Genomic DNA, 19,826 nt, shown 5'->3' with positions numbered 1-19,826 from the left:
CTCCAGGAAACCTCTGCGCTTCACACTCCAGAGTCCCTGCTCGTGATGGGGAATATCCCAGGTTTTCTGGCCCTCAGAAATTGTGTGAGAGGTGGTGATACAGCATTTTTCAGGGTTTTGCACTTTCTAAAAGCTGGCCCCTCCATGAGCAGGGTGATGGAGTTAGTGCTCTCTGTATCTGGAAACGTAGCATTGTCTGTGGATCATAAATCTCATCTGAGGCGGAAGTGAAACTCATCTCATTAACCGCTGTGACAGCATCTCACCCTCATTCTTGTTTTGTGGTTTCTCCAGTTCTGGACTTTAGCGACCCCTTCAGCACGGAGGTGAAGCCGAGGATCCTGCTCATGGGCCTGAGAAGGAGTGGCAAGTCATCCATCCAGAAAGTTGTCTTTCATAAAATGTCTCCCAACGAAACCCTGTTCTTGGAAAGTACGAACAAGATCTGCCGGGAAGACGTTTCCAACAGCTCCTTTGTTAATTTTCAGATTTGGGACTTCCCAGGGCAGATTGACTTTTTTGACCCTACCTTTGACTATGAGATGATCTTCCGGGGGACAGGAGCACTGATATTTGTCATAGACTCCCAGGTAAGGCTCAGTCTCGGGGTATGGTGGGACTGTAGCCCCCTGCCCCAGGCAGCCCCTTCTTGCAAACAAGTTCCTTTGCAATCATTTTGGTTTGGTTTTTAGAGTCAGGAATAGGACTTTTTACCTGACTGGCATTTCTGAGTTGGGGCTCTCAGGCTTTGCAAAGGGGAAAAGGCTCCCTTCATGCAGCCCTGACCAACATGCGATGTTCGGGAACTGTGTGCTCTCAGCAAACCCTAGAGGAAACCTCACAGACGGGGAGCAGCGGGGACCACCGTGCAGGCCAGTGACACCAACGATGTGTCGCCCCCCCTCTGGTACTCTTGGCAGACATCTATAAAAGATCACAAGTTCTCTATAACAAAAATACATATATATCTACATTTCAAAATGTTTACTATTTCCTTTGAAGATAAAGTTCTAAGTGTGAACATTTTTCTTCTGAATCATTATTGTAATTACTACTAGTACACAATTACAGCAGCATGACTAGTATGTATTTTATAGGTAACTAAATATAAAATGTAAAATTTGAGATACATATATATTTTTTTCCACTTAATTCATGTATCTGTGCTTGACTAAGACAGGATTTGGCATCAATTCTTTTTTTGTTTGTATAGCTGTAAGTACTGAGAAACCTTGTTCACATAAGGTGGGTATGGGGTGAGTTTTGTTCTAGCATTTGCTCAATTGTTTAACTCCTTCTAAGTTATATCCCCTAAATTACCCAATTTTCTATCACAAAAAAATTATTTTTTCATAGTTTATCAGTAGACATCCTGATTGTGTCCTCCTTTAACTTTGCTGAAAGCAAAGAATTGGGAGCCCCTTGACTGGTGAAGAACCTTATCACCCAGGCATTGCTCACTTTATTGGTATTCAGATCAGCCTTCTGAATGGTCTCTTCCGCACCCTGGGTTTTTAAGACCCTGGGCCTTTCTCCTGTGAAGTATGGGCAGAGCTGGTGGTTTAAGGGGAGGAGGGGAAGGGAAGCAGCAGGACCACAGATGCCTCTCCGGCAGGTCAGTCTTAGCAAAGAGCACAGGTAGCAGGACTGGGACATTGACATTGACGTTCTTCAAACTCTCCATGTGCAGGGACTCTTAGAAAGTGTCCCCAGTGGGTGGCCCAGCCCGAAGGCCCTCCTGAGGGCTCTCTTTTGTAGCTGTGGGGGGATAAAAGGCAACAAGTCCTGCAGGAATGCCCTAAGCCAACTCTAAGCTCAGGTCTCAACGTTTCCCTGCAACTGTGGACCTACAATCAGACAGGTAGGGCCAAGCACTCCCAGCCCTTCAGGAGCCCAGTGGTGTTAGGGAGGAAGGGCTGTGAAGACCCTTAGTAATAATGGTTCTGAGCCCACTCTTAGAAAACCATTCTCGGACAAGACTACCTGAGAGTATCATAAATTCATTCACGGAACGAGGTGGCTGTTTAATATAAAAATGAAATTTTCAACTCAGCCTTTTAGTTCCAAGCGACTGCATGGTGAACTTGTGGAGCTGTAGTAGCCCTACCCGTGGGTAAGTAGATTCCAACCCTGACTCATCACTTAAAGACAATGGCTTAGGAAGTACTTCCTTCAATACAATATTGTGCGTACATAGCAATTTACATTTATGGAATTTGAATTTCCAGTGCACCTCTGTCTCAGGTGTTTGTAATATGGCTAAAATAGGCATACTTGCCTGTTTATTTTTCATTGTTTGGGGTAATTTTATTGCTTCAAAGTGATCCCCTTTTTATGGTTGGTTTGTTTTATTGAAGTATAGTTGATTTACAATATCGTGTTAGTTTCAGGTGTACAGCACAGTGATTCAGTTATATATATACATATATTATATATATATATATATATATTTATATTCTTTTTCGGATTCTTTTCCCTTATAGGTTATTACCAAATATTGAGTGTAGTTCCTTGTGCTATACAGTAGGTCCTCGTTGGTCATCTATTTTATACATAGAAGTGTGTATATGTTAATCCCAAACTCCTAATTTATCCCTCCCCCTCCCACTTGCCTATTTTTATTTTTTATTTATTTATTTAGCCTATTTTTAAATTGGAACTGTAATTTGGTTTTAATTTTACCTGAGCTTGAAAAGTGGACCTTCGATTGTGATTGGTAAATGTGTTCTTTGTTTTAGTTTGTTTCTCGGTTTGCTGGGTTTTGTTTTGGCCGTAGGGCGGACAAAGGTATAAGAATGAGAAATACATCTTTTTAAATGACACTTTTTAAAAGGTAGAAAAAAACATTGTTGAGAGTTGTCATTTACTAAAAATAAGGAATCGTTAAATAAGCCGTTTCCAGTGTTTGCCTAATAGGCTTTTCTACTGGAAGCAGCGATAACAATCACATTTGGGGGAATCTTTACTTGATGCGACTGCAAGCACTAAACAAAACCAAACTTGAGGGAAGTGTCTCGGCAACTCTTGAATGTCACTGCCTTCATTTCTAAGCAGTGCTACGTTCGTCTGACACCTCATATTTTTTTATTTTTTGCTTGCGAATTCCTCACAATCACAGGATTGCCAGATAAATATATCACCAAGGAGAAAGTGTGTCCTCACAGAATGTTGTAAAATAAAAGAGAATGAAAGCATCAAGAGTAATTTCCCGTGAGCTCCCCGTGTGACACTGCCAGCCCCCTGGCATGGCCCACAGAAAGGACCTCATCTCCAGGGCCACCCTCGGCCCCCGGGAGCCATTTCACATGTGCCTGGGATCCAAACTAGAGTGTCGCCTTGACCCACGTTGGTGATTGTGACCTGCCTCTAATTCCTAGATCTAATTTTGGAATAGAAACCAGGCAGCGTATTTTTCCTTGTAGAATATAATAACAAACACAGTAGAAAAAAAATCATTCACAATCCCTCTGCTCTAATAAATCAAGTCTTTTGTTTCTTTTCATGTAATTTTTAGCCCTTATAGATCTGTACCACTTCATCAGTTTGTTGGTAATCAGACCATTTTATATGCTTGGCAGGGAGGTTAGAGGAGTGATTTCTACTCTTTTGAGACTGTGATAACACTCTTGACTTTGGCTAGTGTTCTCACAGACATGTGCCCTGAACTCCTCTCTTCAGTTAAAGACATAAGGAATAACATTTTTTGAAGTGTAATTTACATGCAATAAATTGCACTCATTTTAAATACACAGTTCAGCAATTTTGACAAATACGCCTCTAACCACCTCACGATCAAGATACAGAATGTTTCCCCCACCCTGAAATCTTCTTTGTGTCCTTTCTCAGATGGCCCCCAAGACCCCAGCCCCAGGCAACTGCTGATATGTGCTTCTTTTCTCTATAGACTAGTTTGCCTTTTCTAGAATTTCTGTATGTGGAATTGTACAGTATGTGGACTTTAGTTTTTATTTGAGATATTGTAAGGTATTAAAAAAGTGCTGCAAATTATTAATCTAGAATTTTTCCAAGATGCTTAATCTGCTATCCCAGTGTCCAATATTTGTTTTTCATTTTAAACAACTCTTTAAGAGTACAAAGGATGAGGACTCCGCTTGATCTTTGTCTCTCTTCATAGTTTCCTATTAGTATCTTTAATATTTTGATTTATCTAAAAACTAGGGATACATTTTTATTAATTTAATTTGGGGAATACAAGAATGCCTAAAAACATCCCCTGTTTTATTGGCTTTTCTGTATTTGTCCAGGTTTGGAGTCAAAATTGGCAGGGGGCGGTGAAAAGTCCTTTAAATTCTGTCCTGAAGATCCCTTTCTTCAGGATCTTAGTTCCCCCCCAGGGATTGAACCCGGGCCCATGGCAGTGAAAGCGCCCCCATGGCAGTGAAAGCGCCCCCAGGGTCCTAACCACTGGACGGCCAGGCAATACCCCCCTTTCCTTTTTTTGCTGGAAAAACAAGACCTATTCACATCCTTCAAGTTGGCAATAATGAAGAGACCTGACAACACTGGGTGTTGTTGAGAGTCTGGAGCATCAGGGGCTCTTACACATTATCTAGTCAAGTTCAAGGTGCTCATTCCTATGAGCCAACAAGCCTCCTTTCAGGGTAAGCCCTAAGAAACTTGCAAACAGGCACAGAGATGTGTGCGTGATCACATGTGCGAGATCGTGCACATTATCGTCATCATCTGAACTAGCACATAACTGGAAACATTCTGAATGTTCATCAGCTGGCAAGTGAGTGATAAATTTTAGACCATCCATACGATGGAATTTTATAGAGCTGTTAACAGGAATCATGCACTAGAGTGTGTGCTTCAACAAAGGTGACTCTCACTGACATAATGTGAGTGGAGAAGGCAAACTGTAATCCACATGCAAGTTGATATTTCTGTAAAGTTTTAAACAATGTAAATGAATTCTGTATGTTGTTCAGTGATACGTATGTAGCAGTCATGTATAAAGACATAAGTGATGATACAGGCAGAAGTCAGGATAGTGGTTACCTCTGGAGGGTGTGGGTAGAGTGATGGGATGGGCTGGGAGGATGGGGAGAAACATACAAGGCTTCAGTGTCTAATGTTTGATTTCTTAAACAGAGAGATGCATACACAGGCATTCATTACATTATTACATAGGTATTATCTGTAGGAAGGAGAAAAAAATAGTGTTGTGTTATTTGGGGCAATAACTCTAGACCAGGGGTCAGCAGACTTTTTCTGAAAAGGGCCAGATGGTAATTTTAGGCTTTGCAGGCTGTGCTGTCTCTGAGGAGTTCCCACAGAGGAAAACCATTCAGCTCTGCCACTGTACCCTCAAAGCAGCCATAGACAGTGTGTAAACAAATGAGTGTGACTGTGGTCCAATAAAACTTTACTTACAAACAATAGGTGGGCCCAGTTTGGCCCCAGGGCTATAGTTTGCTGACCTCTGCTCTAGATCAGTGGTTCTTAAATTTTTTCCTCCTGGCTCTTTCCCCATCTTCCCAGTGATCCCTATCATGTTTTCATCCCTGCTTGTTCATTACATTTCACCAAGAGACTCAGAATCCTGGAGGGACAGTATTCTAGGGAAGGTCCTGGATGGTGTGTGGTCATTTTCAATACATAAAACTGCAACTCTGACCTTTGTGACTCTCATCAAGCTAAATCATAACTGTATTTTTCTGGCCTTTCTTTTTCATTTCTTTGTTAACAAAACTTAAGTTTTCAGTCTTGAATTCTATGAAACAGCTTTTATTTGGGCATTTGCAAAATATTTTGGGAGGGGATAGTAAGATTAACAGTGTACGTGGAAGAGAAAAAATGGTACCTGTAAGGTGATGGATTGGTTCATTAGCTTGACTGGGGGGATCCTTTCACAATGGGTACAGATGGGTACACAGTGGTACCAAAACATTAAGTCGTCACCTTAATACATGCAATCTTTGTCAGTCATACCTCAGTAAAGCTGGGAGGGAAGACTGTATGTGGAAGGGAAGCAAAGCAGCCTCCCTGACAGGAGTGTGCTTTGTTCTCAGGACGATTACATGGAGGCCCTGGCCAGGCTCCACCTCACGGTGACCAGGGCCTACAAAGTGAACACTGACATCAACTTCGAGGTGTTTATTCACAAAGTGGATGGTCTGTCAGATGACCACAAAATTGAAACCCAGAGAGATATTCACCAGAGGGCAAATGATGACCTTGCAGATGCTGGATTAGAAAAAATTCACCTCAGGTGAGAACAGAAACCCATCAGGGATCATTGGGGTCCAGAGCCATCAGGAGTGGCTTGGCCCGGACTGTCATTTAGAGTCACAGAGCCCTGTGTACCCTGTTTTGTGCTGTAGACATTGGGGTAGTATTTGGGAAAAGCAAGCTTTGCATGTGCCAACTCTAATCTTTGGGAAAAGCGGTGGGGTTTTAGAACAATTTTTTGGACCAAAGGTCAAAGCTAAGGTTCTTTCCCCCCTATGAAAAACACATAGGAGAAAACCCATGAACTGCATCCAGGAAGTTAATCGATGCTGAAGTTTACTGTTACAGATAGTATCTATAATCATAAGTAAAGGAGTACTCTGAAAATCATTCAAATAGAAATATTCACAGAGGAAAGCCATTTCTCTAATTTTTGTGGGGTAGTATGTATATGCATCATTCATTTTGCAAATTGGAAAAATGGAAAGATTAGATGCTTCAGTATCAATAACATAACTGTTATTAACATGAGAGGTGTGTATAAAGATGATCTGGTGTGGATTCTCTTGCAGAATGTAAGGATGCTGATACAGGCATATACGGCTGCATTTTTAGTATATGTGCTGCCGAAGCAAGCATGTGGGCTGCATTTTTAAGCCTCCTATAGTCCAGCCAGTCAGCAGATCAGAATGGGCACAGTTCTTGCTTTGGGGAGTTGGGCAGGAATGTCTTGTTAAGACATGTTCATTTTTTTACTGAGGTTGTTTTGAATTCTGAAAGGGGCTAGAATGTGTGTGTAGTAAATACAGAAGGCATGATTCTGGTGTTACGACATAGCCTGAACAGTCTATTCCTCAGTCAAAGGTAAAAAGTGATGAAATATTGTTTCATCTTTCAGCTTTTATCTGACAAGCATATATGATCATTCAATATTTGAAGCTTTTAGCAAAGTGGTTCAGAAGCTGATTCCACAACTCCCCACCCTGGAGAATTTGCTAAACATCTTTATCTCAGTAAGTAAATAATACTGTCCTGTTAGAGTCATTTGCGGAATTTAAGAATAACATTGCAAGAGTGAAAATGATCTTATTTCTACTTGCTCTTACAGCACTTCAAGTTCACTGAAATATTTTTGAAGATTGTGCCTATGTACTGTTTTAGGGCCTTTAAAATTTAACTGCCAAAACGATTCCTGTACTTCACTTGTATAATCGGAATGTTTATTCAAGTTGTAGGCAATTCAATGTTAATGGAATCCTACCAGAGTTTGGGAGCATAAAAGTTGGTTTTGGCTATAAGATATATACTGTTGAATTTTTAAAAATATGTTTAACACTGTGAATGATGTGCTGTCTGGCTGAGTCCTAAAAACCACCACGTCAAGTCAAACTTCACAAAATAGAATTAAGGCAGACCTTTGGTTGTATTCACATTGATTCTCACTGCACAATTTTGAGTTTGTTTGTCTAGATTTTTTAAATCTATTTTTAAATTTAAAGTTTTTAAAATGCTTTTTTTTTTACTTGGCCTTTTTCCTAACTGCACGTACATTTCTAAGAGTCAGGAAACACTACTTAATTTGTTTACCTAAAGTAAATAATTCGTGATAATTCCAGTTTTCATTTCTTGTGCAAATCCATTATAAAGAAGCTTATGACAATGAGGTTTAAATTGTAATAAAATGGAACAACCTAAATTTTTGCTGGTTCATATTTGAGACTGAGGATGGCATATCATTTTATGTAACCATGACATGCTCTGCAATCAGCTGTCCCTTTAAGGCCGCATCTCCTTTTCTGTTTCAGAATTCTGGAATTGAAAAGGCGTTTCTGTTTGATGTGGTCAGTAAGATTTACATTGCAACTGATAGTACCCCCGTGGATATGCAAACCTATGAGCTCTGCTGTGACATGATCGATGTGGTTATCGACATTTCTTGTATTTATGGGTAAGTAGAACATTCTGAAAGGCTACAATTGAGCCATACTTTTCTTTCATAACCTTTGAGAATTTTGCATTTACTTATTTGATCTTAATACTTTTGTTTGAAATGACTGAGATCTATAAATACACCATTTCGTATGTAATAATAATAACAAAACATTATTGAGTAAATGCCTGGCATTATGCTAATAATTTCATTGCCCACATTGTTATCATTGAATTCTCCACTATTCCTCGAGGCAGGAATTACTATCACCATCTTATAGATGGGGCACTGAGGTCCAGAGTGGTTAAGTTTCTAACCCCTGCTCACACTGTCAATAAGGGACAGAATTAGTATTGTATTTGAGTTCAAGTCTGATACGTTCTTCCTCTACTGAAAAATCTGTTGTCATATCATAACGTATTTACTTGAGGGAGACCACTAGGATCCTTGGATTCTACATAAATATCTCATGTTTACCACAGTTCTATTATTTTCTTCTTTACATGAAATAACTGCTGAGTTGTTTGTTTTTCCAATATAGTTTTGATTGTCTTCTATGGTGGATAGCAGAGAATTATTAAAGTAAGCAAACAACATTACCTGCTTATTATTATTATCTTATATTCTTAGAAAACAGAACTTCTTGTACATTTAAAATAATATAAAATAAACAGGCGTGGGGAAAATTGATTCTGTTACCAGACATAGAAATAATTCCACATAATTGTGAATTTACTGAATTCAGGGTGTTTTACAGAGTGAGTGGGTGTGACCTTGTATGTCTATCTTATTAAGGCAATGCATTGTTGCTGCCTTGTATTCATACTGAATCTCACATCCTCACACACCCATCGATGAGATAAAGCTGTCCTTCATTTTCCTCTTTACTCACTGGCTGTGACTCGCTTTACACAGCCTCCTCTGCCAGCTTCTGGGCGAGCCTCAGTCTTACCATTTCTCTCTTCCATTCAGTTTAGACTCTTTCTGTCAACTGTTATACACACATGAACACCCACAGTCCCTTCCCTTATGAAACAGGGAAAGTGATTCTTACCTCACAGGACTGTAGTGAGGATGCAGTATCATTAGGCTTCCCCTGGTGGACCCTGGATAAATGTAGCTGCCATTATAATTATTATTAATTATTGTTATTCTTACTAAACACTGCCACCGGCTTTAGAAATAGACCTTATTTTCCACGATCGCTGCCCTGCAGTATTCTCTTGTTTTGAAACTCTAAGTGGATGACCTTGAAATAGTCATGGAAGCTGAAACTACCCTGATTACAGTCTAGATGGCTGTCGTGATCAAATACAATGAACAACACAATTAATCTGACACATGTTTAATGATATGCATAATCATTATTTTGCTATATGGTAATTAGACATAAGTGGTAAGTTGTTCATATAAATGATGTTAATCAGAGTTACTTTTATCCAGCTAAGACAAACACGGGGAGGGAGGGGTTGGGCGGAGGAGGGAGCAGGGCCTTGCTGGTAGATTGCTTTTCTGTTGCCGAGTGCAGTGTTCCTGGGAGCCCGCCCGGTTCAGTAAGAACCGGTCGGGGTATGGGTCATAAATGGGGCGTGAGTTCTGGGGTTTCTTGAGACTGTTTGCTGGAGCAGCCATGAGCCAGCCCATGTGACCTGCAGGGGGTGGCCGGGGATGCATGCCACAGCCCGGGAAGCAGGCAGCCCTGTAATTGGAGACCTTAGAAGCAGGTGACCTGGTCTGCTCAAGAATCTCAGCTGGGATTCTGAAAACGTATACACAGTTTCAGATAAGGGAAAAGGTACAGGACGTGCTCCTTTGCCTATAAAGAAAGGATACATAACTGGTTACATCAGTGGCTTCAGAGGGCTCAATTTAGATCATTAAGGCCATATTAATAATGATAATAGAATTAGCATTTATTGTGCATTTTATATGCTCTCAGCACTATGCTTAGCACTATATATGTATTATTTCATTGCATTAGGAAACTTTGAGGTAATTATTGTTCATGTACAGTTGAGGAAATTGAGGCTCAAAGAAGTTACTCAATTTGCCCAAACTTATACGATAAATAAGAGAGCTGGGATTCAAACCCAAGTCATTTGTGTTTGCAGGCCACACCTTTTCGTAAATAGACCAATTTATTTATTTAACTTTTTATTTTGAAAAAATTTCCAATCTATGGAAAATGTGCAAGAATAGTACAGTGAACTCCTATGTACCCTTCACTGGGATTCACCAATTTTTATCAGTTTGCCATATTTGCTCTTTCTTTCTTTTTCTAATACAGTTGACCCTCCATGTGGCTTCCATATCCGCAGATTCAACCAACCAGCGGATTGAAAATATTCAGAAAAAAAAAACCCAGAAAATGCCAAAAAGCAAAACTTGAATTGGCCGCATGCTGGCAACTATTTACATAGCATTTACATTGTATAATCTAAGGATACTTAAAAGTGTATGGGAGGGAATTAATTGATATTTATAGGACATTCTATCCAAGAACAACAGAATACACTTTCTTCTCAAGTGCTTATGGAACATTCCCCAGGATAGATCATATCTTGGGTCACAAATCAAGCCTTGGTAAATTTAAGAAAATTGAAATTGTATCACATATCTCTTCCAACTACAATGCTGTGAGAATAGATATCAGTTACAGGAAAAAATCTGTAAAAAATACAAACACATGGAGGTTAAACAATACACTACTTAATAACCAAGAGATCACTGAAGAAATCAAAGAGGAAATCAAAAAATACCTAGAAACAAATGACAATGAAAACACGACAACCCAAAACCTATGGGATGCAGCAAAAGGAGTTTTAAGAGGGAAGTTTATAGCAATACAATCCTACCTCAAGAAACACGGAACATCTCAAATAAACAACCTAACCTTACACCTAAAGCAATTAGAAAATGAGAAAAAAAGCCCCCAATGTTAGCAGAAGGAAAGAAATCAAAGATCAGATAAGAAATAAATGAAAAAGAAATGAAGGAAACGATAGCAAAGATCAATAAAACTAAAAGCTGGTTCTTTGAGAAGATAAACAAAATTGATAAACCATTAGCCAGACTCATCAAGAAAAAAAAGGGAGAAGACTCAAATCAATAGAATTAGAAATGAAAAAGGAGAAATAACAACTGACACTGCAGAAATACAAAGGATCATGAGAGATTACTACAAGCACCCATATGCCAATAAAATGGACAACCTGGAAGAAATGGACAAATTCTTAGAAAAGCACAACCTTCCGAGACTGAACCAAGAAGAAATAGAAAATATAAAGAGACCAATCACAAGCACTGAAATTGAGACTGTGATTAAAAATCTTCCAACAAACAAAAGCCCAGGACCAGATGGCTTCACAGGCGAACTCTATCAAACATTTAGAGAAGAGCTAACACCTATCCTTCTCAAACTCTTCCAAAATATAGCACAGGGAGGAACACTCCCAAACTCATTCTACGAGGCCACCATAACCCTGATACCAAAACCAGACAAATATGTCACAAAGAAAGAAAACTACAGGCTAATATCACTGATGAACATAGATGCAAAAATCCTCAACAAAATACTAGCAAACAGAATCCAACAGCACATTAAAAGGATCGTATATCATGATCAAGTGGGGTTTATCCCAGGAAAGCAAGGATTCTTCAATATACGCAAATCAATCAATGTGATAAACCATATTAACAAATTGAAGGAGAAAAAGCATATGATCATCTCAATAGATGCAGAGAAAGCTTTCGACAAAATTCAACACCCATTTATGATAAAAACCCTCCAGAAAGTAGGCATAGAGGGAACTTACTCAACATAATAAAGGCCATATATGACAAACCCACAGCCAACATCGTTCTCAATGGTGAAAAACTGAAACCATTTCCTCTAAGATCAGGAACAAGACAAGGTTGCCCACTCTCACTATTATTCAACATAGTTTTGGAAGTTTTAGCCGCAGTAATCAGAGAAGAAAAAAAAATAAAAGGAATCCAAATTGGAAAAGAAGAAGTAAAGCTGTCACTGTTTTCAGATGACATGATACTATACATAGAGAATCCTAAAGATGCTACCGGAAAACTACTAGAGCTAATCAATGAATTTGGTAAAGTTTCAGAATACAAAATTAATGCACAGAAATCTCTGGCATTCCTATACACTAATGGTGAAAAATCTGAAAGAGAAATTAAGGAAACACTCCCATTTACCATTGCAACAAAAAGAATAAAATATCTAGGAATAAACCTACCTAAGGAGACAAAAGACCTGTATGCATAAAACTATAAGACACTGATGAAAGAAATTAAAGATGATACAAACAGATGGAGAGATATACCATGTTCTTGGATTGGAAGCATCAACATTGTGAAAATGACTATACTACCCAAAGCAATCTACAGATTCCATGCAATCCCTATTAAACCACCAATGGCATTTTTCACAGAACTAGAACAAGAAATTTCACAATTTGTATGGAAACACAAAAGACCCCGAATAGCCAAAGCAATCTTGAGAAAGAAAAACAGAGCTGGAGGAATCAGGCTTCCAGACTTCAGACTATACTACAAAGCTACAGTAACCAAGACAGTATGGTACTGGCACAAAAACAGAAATAGAGATTAATGGGACAGGATAGAAAGCCCAGAGATAAACCCACACACATATGGTCATTTTATTTTTGATAAAGGATGCAAGAATATACAATGGAGAAAAGACAGCCTCTTCAATAAGTGGTGCTGGGGAAACTGGACAGCTACATGTAAAAGAATGAAATTAGAACGCTCCCTAACACCATACACAAAAATAAACTCAAAATGGATTAAAGACCTAAATGTAAGACCAGACACTATTAAACTCTTAGGGGAAAACATAGGCAGAACACTCTATGACATAAATCACAGCAGGATCCTTTTTGACCCACCTCCTAGAGAAATGGAAATAAAAACAATAATAAACAAATGGCACCTAATGAAACTTCAAAGCTTTTGCACAGCAAAGGAAACCATAAACAACACCAAAAGACAACCCTCAGAATGGGAGAAAATATTTGCAAATGAAGCAACTGACAAAGGCTTAATCTCCAAAATTTACAAGCAGCTCATGCAGCTCAATATCAAAAAAAGAAACAACCCAATCCAAAAATGGGCAGAAGACCTAAATAGACATCTCTCCAAAGAAGATATACAGATTGCCATCAAACACATGAAAGGATGCTCAACATCACTCATCACTAGAGAAATGCAAATCAAAATTACAATGAGGTATCACTTCACACCTGTCAGAATGGCCATCATCAAAAAATCTACGAACAATAAATGCTGGAGAGGGTGTGGAGAAAAGGGAATCCTCTAGCACTGTTGGTGGGAATGTAAATTGATACAGCCACTATGGAGAAGAGTATGGAGGTTCCTTAAAAAACTAAAGATAGAACTACCATATGACCCAGCAATCCCACTACTGGGCATATACCCTGGGAAAACCATAATTTAAAAAGAGTCACGTACCACAATGTTCATTGCAGCTCTACTTAGAATAGCCAGGACATGGAAGCAACCTAAATGTGCATTGACAGATGAATGGATAAAGAAGATGTGGCACATATATACAATGGAATATTAGCCAGCTATAAAAAGAAACGAAATTGAGTTATTTGTAGTGAGGTGGATGGACCTAGAGACTGTCATACAGAGTGAAGTAAGTCAGAAAGAGAAAAATAAATATTGTATGCTAACACATATATATGGAATCTAAAAAAAAAAAAAAAAAAGGTTCTGAAGAACCTAGGGGCAAGACAGGAATAAAGACGCAGACGTAGAGAATGGACTTGAGGACACGGGGAGGGGGAAGGGTAAGCTGGGACGAAGTGAGAGAGTGGCATGGACTTATATACACTACCAAGTGTAAAATAGATAGCTAGTGGGAAGCAGCCGCATAGCACAGGGAGATTAGCTCTGTGCTTTGTGACCACCTAGAGGGGTGGGATAGGGAGGGTGGGAGGGAGATGCAAGAGGGAGGAGATATGGGTGTATATGTGTAGCTGATTCACTTTGTTGTAAAGCAGAAACTAACACACCATTGTAGCAATTATACTCCAATAAAGATGTTAAAAAAAAAGAAGTATATGGAAGGATGTGTGTAGGTTATATGCGAATACTGTGTCTTTTTTGTTTTTTTGCGGGACGCGGGCCTCTCACTGTTGTGGCCTCTCCCGTTGCGGAGCACAGGAGGCTCCGGCCATGGCTCACGGGCCTAGCCGCTCCGCGGCATGTGGGATCTTCCCGGACCGGGGCACAAACCTGTGTCCCCTGCATCAGCAGGCGGACTCTCAACCACTGCGCCACCAGGGAAGCCCATACTGTGTCGTTTTATATAAGAGACTTGAGCATCTGCAGATTTTGGTATCTGCTGGGGGAAATCCTGGAACCAAGCCCCTCCCCCCGCCCCCATAGTGAGGGATGACTGAACGTGTTTGTTTTTGCTGAACTAATTGGGAGGAATTTGTAACATGATTCTATAGGAATAATGTCCTATAACAAGGATGTTTTCTTGTAGGATCACAGTTTTAACTTTCAAATTAAACTTATTTAACATATCTGCATTACTCTTATCTAATATAGAGTCCATTTTCAAATTTTACCAAAGGTCCCAATTCTATGTTTCATAGCAGTTTTTTTGCTGGATCTAGCCCAGCATTTTGCTGCCGTTTCTCTTCAGGCTGCTTTATTTTGGATCAGTTCTTCACCCCTTCTTGGTCTTTCATCAGGCTGTGCTTTGGGCAGCCTGGTTATTCTGTCACAAGAGAAAACTGGAAGCCCTTGTGGGCTACAGAGGGGAGAAGAACTAACCTCCATCCCTCACCTGTGTTCCTCAGGTGCCTGGAGAGTTGCCCAGCTGACACACCACACTCAGTGTGTCAGTAGGAAAGTGACTGTCATACGCTGTGTACATTCTTGTTATTGGGGGTTTCTGAGATCTTTAGCCGAAAGGCACTGTAAGTGTAAACTCCCTGTCATTATGATTATCATTCTCTTTGTGAAAGCTGGTCTCCGTCTCTGGGTTACAAACTGAAGTTCTTTCTCAATTGTCAAATATGTTTTGGTTTCTGTCCCCATTTAGTCTCAAAGAAGATGGAGCAGGAACCCCTTATGACAAGGAATCAACAGCCATTATAAAGCTGAATAATACAACAGTTCTTTATTTAAAAGAGGTGACCAAGTTCCTGGCTCTCGTTTGCTTTGTCAGAGAGGAAAGCTTTGAAAGAAAAGGTAATTTTTTGTGTGATTTAAATGAAGCATTTCCATTCAGACGTTGAATGCAGGTAGACAGCAGTGTGCCTTGGGAAGCTTCCAGACTTTAGTCACAGGCCCCTTTGGCTCCTCCCGACATCCTGGGGTTTTGGGATCTGTGAGCCAGCCTGCTCTCTAGTGATGCAGCTGCCGTGAGGTGGTAGTGGAACCACACCATCCTCCCAGGGAGGGGCTTGAGCTTTTCTGGGAGCAGAGCCAGCTGGGGCGTTGTTGCCAGGCTGTAGATCTCTTACCCCGGGGAGGTCCCCTAGCCTACAGGGGGTGCCAAGGCCTCCCTCTTGGTCCACACCCATAGAAGGTATTAGGGACCTTGTGACCACTTGTCCTCCCCGTGTAAAGGATGAAACTCATACAACATTAAAGCTAGATGTTATTTAACTTCTGTTCAGCCCTTGTCCATTCTTTAGTCCTAAAACACAGGGACAGCATCGTGATTTCAAAACAGGGAGATATGAATATATTTAATAACGTCACCAAATATCTTTTTAGGACCAAATTTAGTTTTATTTGGAAACAAAAGCAATTAACCCTCATAAAGATACTCATATTCCCCCGCCCTGCCGGGCACCACTATGTAAACTGGGAAATATCAGTTTACTGATGTAGCTAGGGATTTTTGCTAGTAATTAGGGGATGATTTACCCTAAATTCCCAACAAAGTGGCAATAGTAACATTTTCTGAAATAGCCTTTCTTCTTATATGCAATACATGTTCATTATAAAAATACTTTGAAAACTTAGGAAAGTATAAAAAAGTCAGTTTTACCATCTAGAGCTAAACTCCATGTTAAATTTCTGGGATTTTTTTTCTCCTTCCTTTTCTCCCTCCCTTTCATCTTTCATCCCTTCTTTCCTTCCTTTCTTCCAACAAAAGTGGTGCCATATTGCCTATATAATTTTCTATCCTGTTGTTTTCACTTATTTATATCATGAAAATCTTAATTCATTGAGCCTGAAAACATGATTTAGATTTTTATTTTTTTAATTAATTTATTTTTTTTGCAGTACGCGGGCCTCTCACTGTTGTGGCCTCTCCCGTTGCGGAGCACAGGCTCCGGACGCGCAGGCTCAGCGGCCATGGCTCACGGGCCCAGCCGCTCTGCGGCATGTGGGATCTTCCCAGACCGGGGCACGAACCCGTGTCCCCTGCATCGGCAGGCGGACTCTCAACCACTGCGCCACCAGGGAAGCCCATGATTTAGATTTTTATTACTTCTTTTTGTTACAGAGTAATAGATTCATTTAGAAAATTTAGATATAATAAATAAGCAAAAAGGAAATAATTATTAATAAGCTTCTCACTCACATAATCACTCTTGATATTTTTTTGTATAACTTTCCAGTTTTTTCATAGATATCTCTATATATGGGATTATATAATAAATACTACTTTATAACCTTCACTTAAATTATTACAGACATCTTTCCAATTCATTAAATCTTTTTTTAACCACATCATTTTAATGATTAGTTTCTTCTATTGTTAGAAATGTGTGTTGTTTCTAGATTTTGATGTTATAAATAATCCATAATGACCTTCTTTCCACTAAATATTTGTGTACATCTTTGGTTATTTCCTCAGGAAATACTTCAACAAATGGAATTACTTAGATCAATACATTTTGGTAGCTTCTAATGCATATTACCAAAATGTCCTTCAGAAAGTTTTTACAGGTTTATGCTACTAAGAGAATATGAGTGTGTCCATTTTGCTTTATTCTCATTAATATTGGGTATTAGCATTAAACATTGATAATTGAAAACAAATTTACATTTTTTCTGCTTCTTAGTGAAGTTGTGTATTTTTTCATGTATTTACTATTACCAGCCAAATTGCCTGTTATGTCCTTGGCCCTCAAAACTTTTAATTAAATGCTGGTAATCTTTTACTTTTTATTTTCATCTTGCTGAAACTAAGAACAGATTATATAATGGATTCGTGGAATTTTGAAGATAGACAGGACCATCCTGTGTTTCACTCTCTCAGTTACTGATGATTTTACCCAGACCCAGGAAATAGAAGTGACTTTCTCCTATGGTCATACCACCAGTGTATAGCAGTCTGGGCTAAAGATTTCTAGGCTTCTCCCTGTATGGAATCAGTTCTGTGTATTGTGTTTTAAACCATTATACATATATTCCCTTGGTTAAAGATATTTCTAGAATTTATATTTGGTGATTAATATTTTGTGTTGATTTTGGAAACTAAGGAAAGTAAAAGTAATGCAAATAGTACAACTATAGACCCCAAACCATCTAGGGTGATGACAGGTCCTAAAATTTAGGTTACAATAACATCAACCTTGAGAGCTTGTTTATTTTGAACTGATTTTACACTTAACAGAAAAGTCGCAAAAATAGTACGTAGTTTATATATACTCATCCAGCTTCCCGAAATGTTAACATGTTACGTACTGTAGTACAGTTTTCAAAGCTAGGGAATTAACATCAGTATAATACTATCAATATTAATAAAACTTACAGACCTTATTCAAATTTCACCAGTTTTTCCAAAAATACCTTTTTTTTCTGTTCCAGGATCCCAAGTTGATTTAGTTATTATTTCTCCTAGTCCCCTCCAATCTGTGATGGTCTTTCTGACACTTTTGAAGAGTACTCATCAATTATTTTTTACAAGGTTCCTCAAATTGGGTTTGTCTGATATTTTCACACAATTGGAGTGAGATTATGCAATTTGGCCAGAATACCACACAGAAATGATATTGTGTCCTTAGCGTATCATATGTTTACGATGTTAGTTCGGCTTATTACTGGCGATGCTGACCTTGATTTAGTTAAGATAGGGTCTACCAGGTCTTTCCCCTGGAGAGTTCCTACTTGTCACTTTGTAGTGAATAAATACTTTCAAACTATGCAAATCCTCTTTCTCCTCACGCTTTTGCCCCCTAATTTTAATGTCCATCTCTGGTCTTGTGAGTTAATTTAAGCCCAAATTTCTCATGTGGGTCTTGGGCAACTTATTGTTAAACCGCCTAGGGAGGATCATCTCTGAAGATAGGCAGATTTTGTAAAATTTAGTAAACTAGAGTCCTGCTGGTGCTGATAATCAACACTTGTTAGTTGACTTGTCCTGATGTTGGTCTCTGTCTGTGTTTTCGTGGATGATTTCTGACGGCTTTGGCAGAAAGAGGAGGATAGAAAGCGGAAGTGGGATTCTTGGTCTTAGCTGCACATCGTAGGCACCTTGGGAAGGGAGGTGGTTAAAAAATATGGCCATCGAGGCCTGCCACAGAACAATTAGAACAGAATTCCTGGGAGAGGAACCTGGGGTTTGTTAATCTTTAAAAAGTTCTCTGGATGCTTTTAATATGCAGCTGTGATTGAGAATCACTGAACCAAGAGAAGGAGGTAGGACCATCCCATAGCTGCGTATGGTGCTGAACATACTGCTTGTTCTGTTCGTGTCTCTGTTCCTGTATTTTCTTTTTTTTTAATAAATTAATTTATTTATTTTTGGGCTGTGTTGGGTCTTCGTTGCCTCATGTGGGCTTTTCTCTAGTTGGGGCGAGCGGGGGCTACTCTTCATTGCGGTGCGCGGGCTTCTCATTGCGGTGGCTTCTCTTGTTGCAGAGCATGGGCTCTAGGCACACGGGCTTCAGCTGTTGTGGCACGTGGGCTCAGTAGTTGTGGCTCACGGGCTTAGTTGCTCCACGGTATGTGGGTTCTTCCCGGACCAGGGCTTGAACCCGTGTCTCCTGCATTGGCAGACGGATTCTTAACCACTGTGCTTCCAGGGAAGCCTGTATTTTCAACTGCGTTTTATGAAAGAGTTGAAATAAACAGCAAACTCTTTGTAGGCACTTCCTTTAAAAACCTCAGTTGTGAATTTTCACTTTTAAAGCTCCAAATGCAGCAAGATTACTGTTACATTTAATTTTATTTATATTTTTTTATAAATTTATTTATTTAGTTTATTTTTGGCTGTGTTGGGTCTTTGTTGTGGTGTGCGGGCTTCTCATTGCAGTGGCTTCTCTTGTTGCAGAGCACGAGCCCTAGGTGCACAGGCTTCAGTAGTTGTGGCTCGCGGGCTCTAGAGCACAGGCTCAGTAGTTGTGGCGCACGGGCTTAGCTGCTCCGCGGCATGTGGGATCCTCCCGGAGCAGGGCTCGAACCCGTGTCCCCTGCATTGGCAGGCGGATTCCCAACCACTGTGCCACCAGGGAAGCCCCTACTGTTACATTTTAAATGTGCACCATGAATAAATTGAGATTTGTCAGGAATCATCAGTAGGCTGGATCTGAAATTTCCCAAGTTGAATTCTAATTGAGCCAAAGTCCTCTAGCTAAGCTTTCTGCCTAAGGCAGTTGGTTGCACACATAGGCAGAGAATTTTGAGGTCGTTCTCACATCTCTTATCCAAACTCCCACTA

At 39.7% G+C, this 19,826-nt stretch overlaps 1 protein-coding gene across 1 annotated transcript in view; it reads left to right on the top strand.

The window, feature by feature from the left end:
• The window catches only part of RRAGD (Ras related GTP binding D), a 35,574-nt gene that overhangs the window by 13,748 nt on the left and 2,000 nt on the right, over positions 1-19,826 (top strand). The window contains exons 2-6 of the mRNA XM_029223315.1: positions 295-590; positions 6,036-6,235; positions 7,094-7,208; positions 8,001-8,143; positions 15,246-15,394. Of these exons, the coding sequence (XP_029079148.1) occupies positions 295-590; positions 6,036-6,235; positions 7,094-7,208; positions 8,001-8,143; positions 15,246-15,394 (903 nt within the window). The remainder of the gene's footprint in view (positions 1-294; positions 591-6,035; positions 6,236-7,093; positions 7,209-8,000; positions 8,144-15,245; positions 15,395-19,826) is intronic.

This window comes from Monodon monoceros, unplaced genomic scaffold, assembly GCF_005190385.1.
Source record: "Monodon monoceros isolate NGI ecotype Baffin Bay Population unplaced genomic scaffold, NGI_Narwhal_1 Super_Scaffold_15, whole genome shotgun sequence".
In the NCBI taxonomy this organism is placed as follows: Eukaryota; Metazoa; Chordata; class Mammalia; order Artiodactyla; family Monodontidae; genus Monodon; species Monodon monoceros.
Note: the sequence above shows the minus strand (reverse complement) of the source record. Positions and strands in the feature narration are given on the sequence as shown.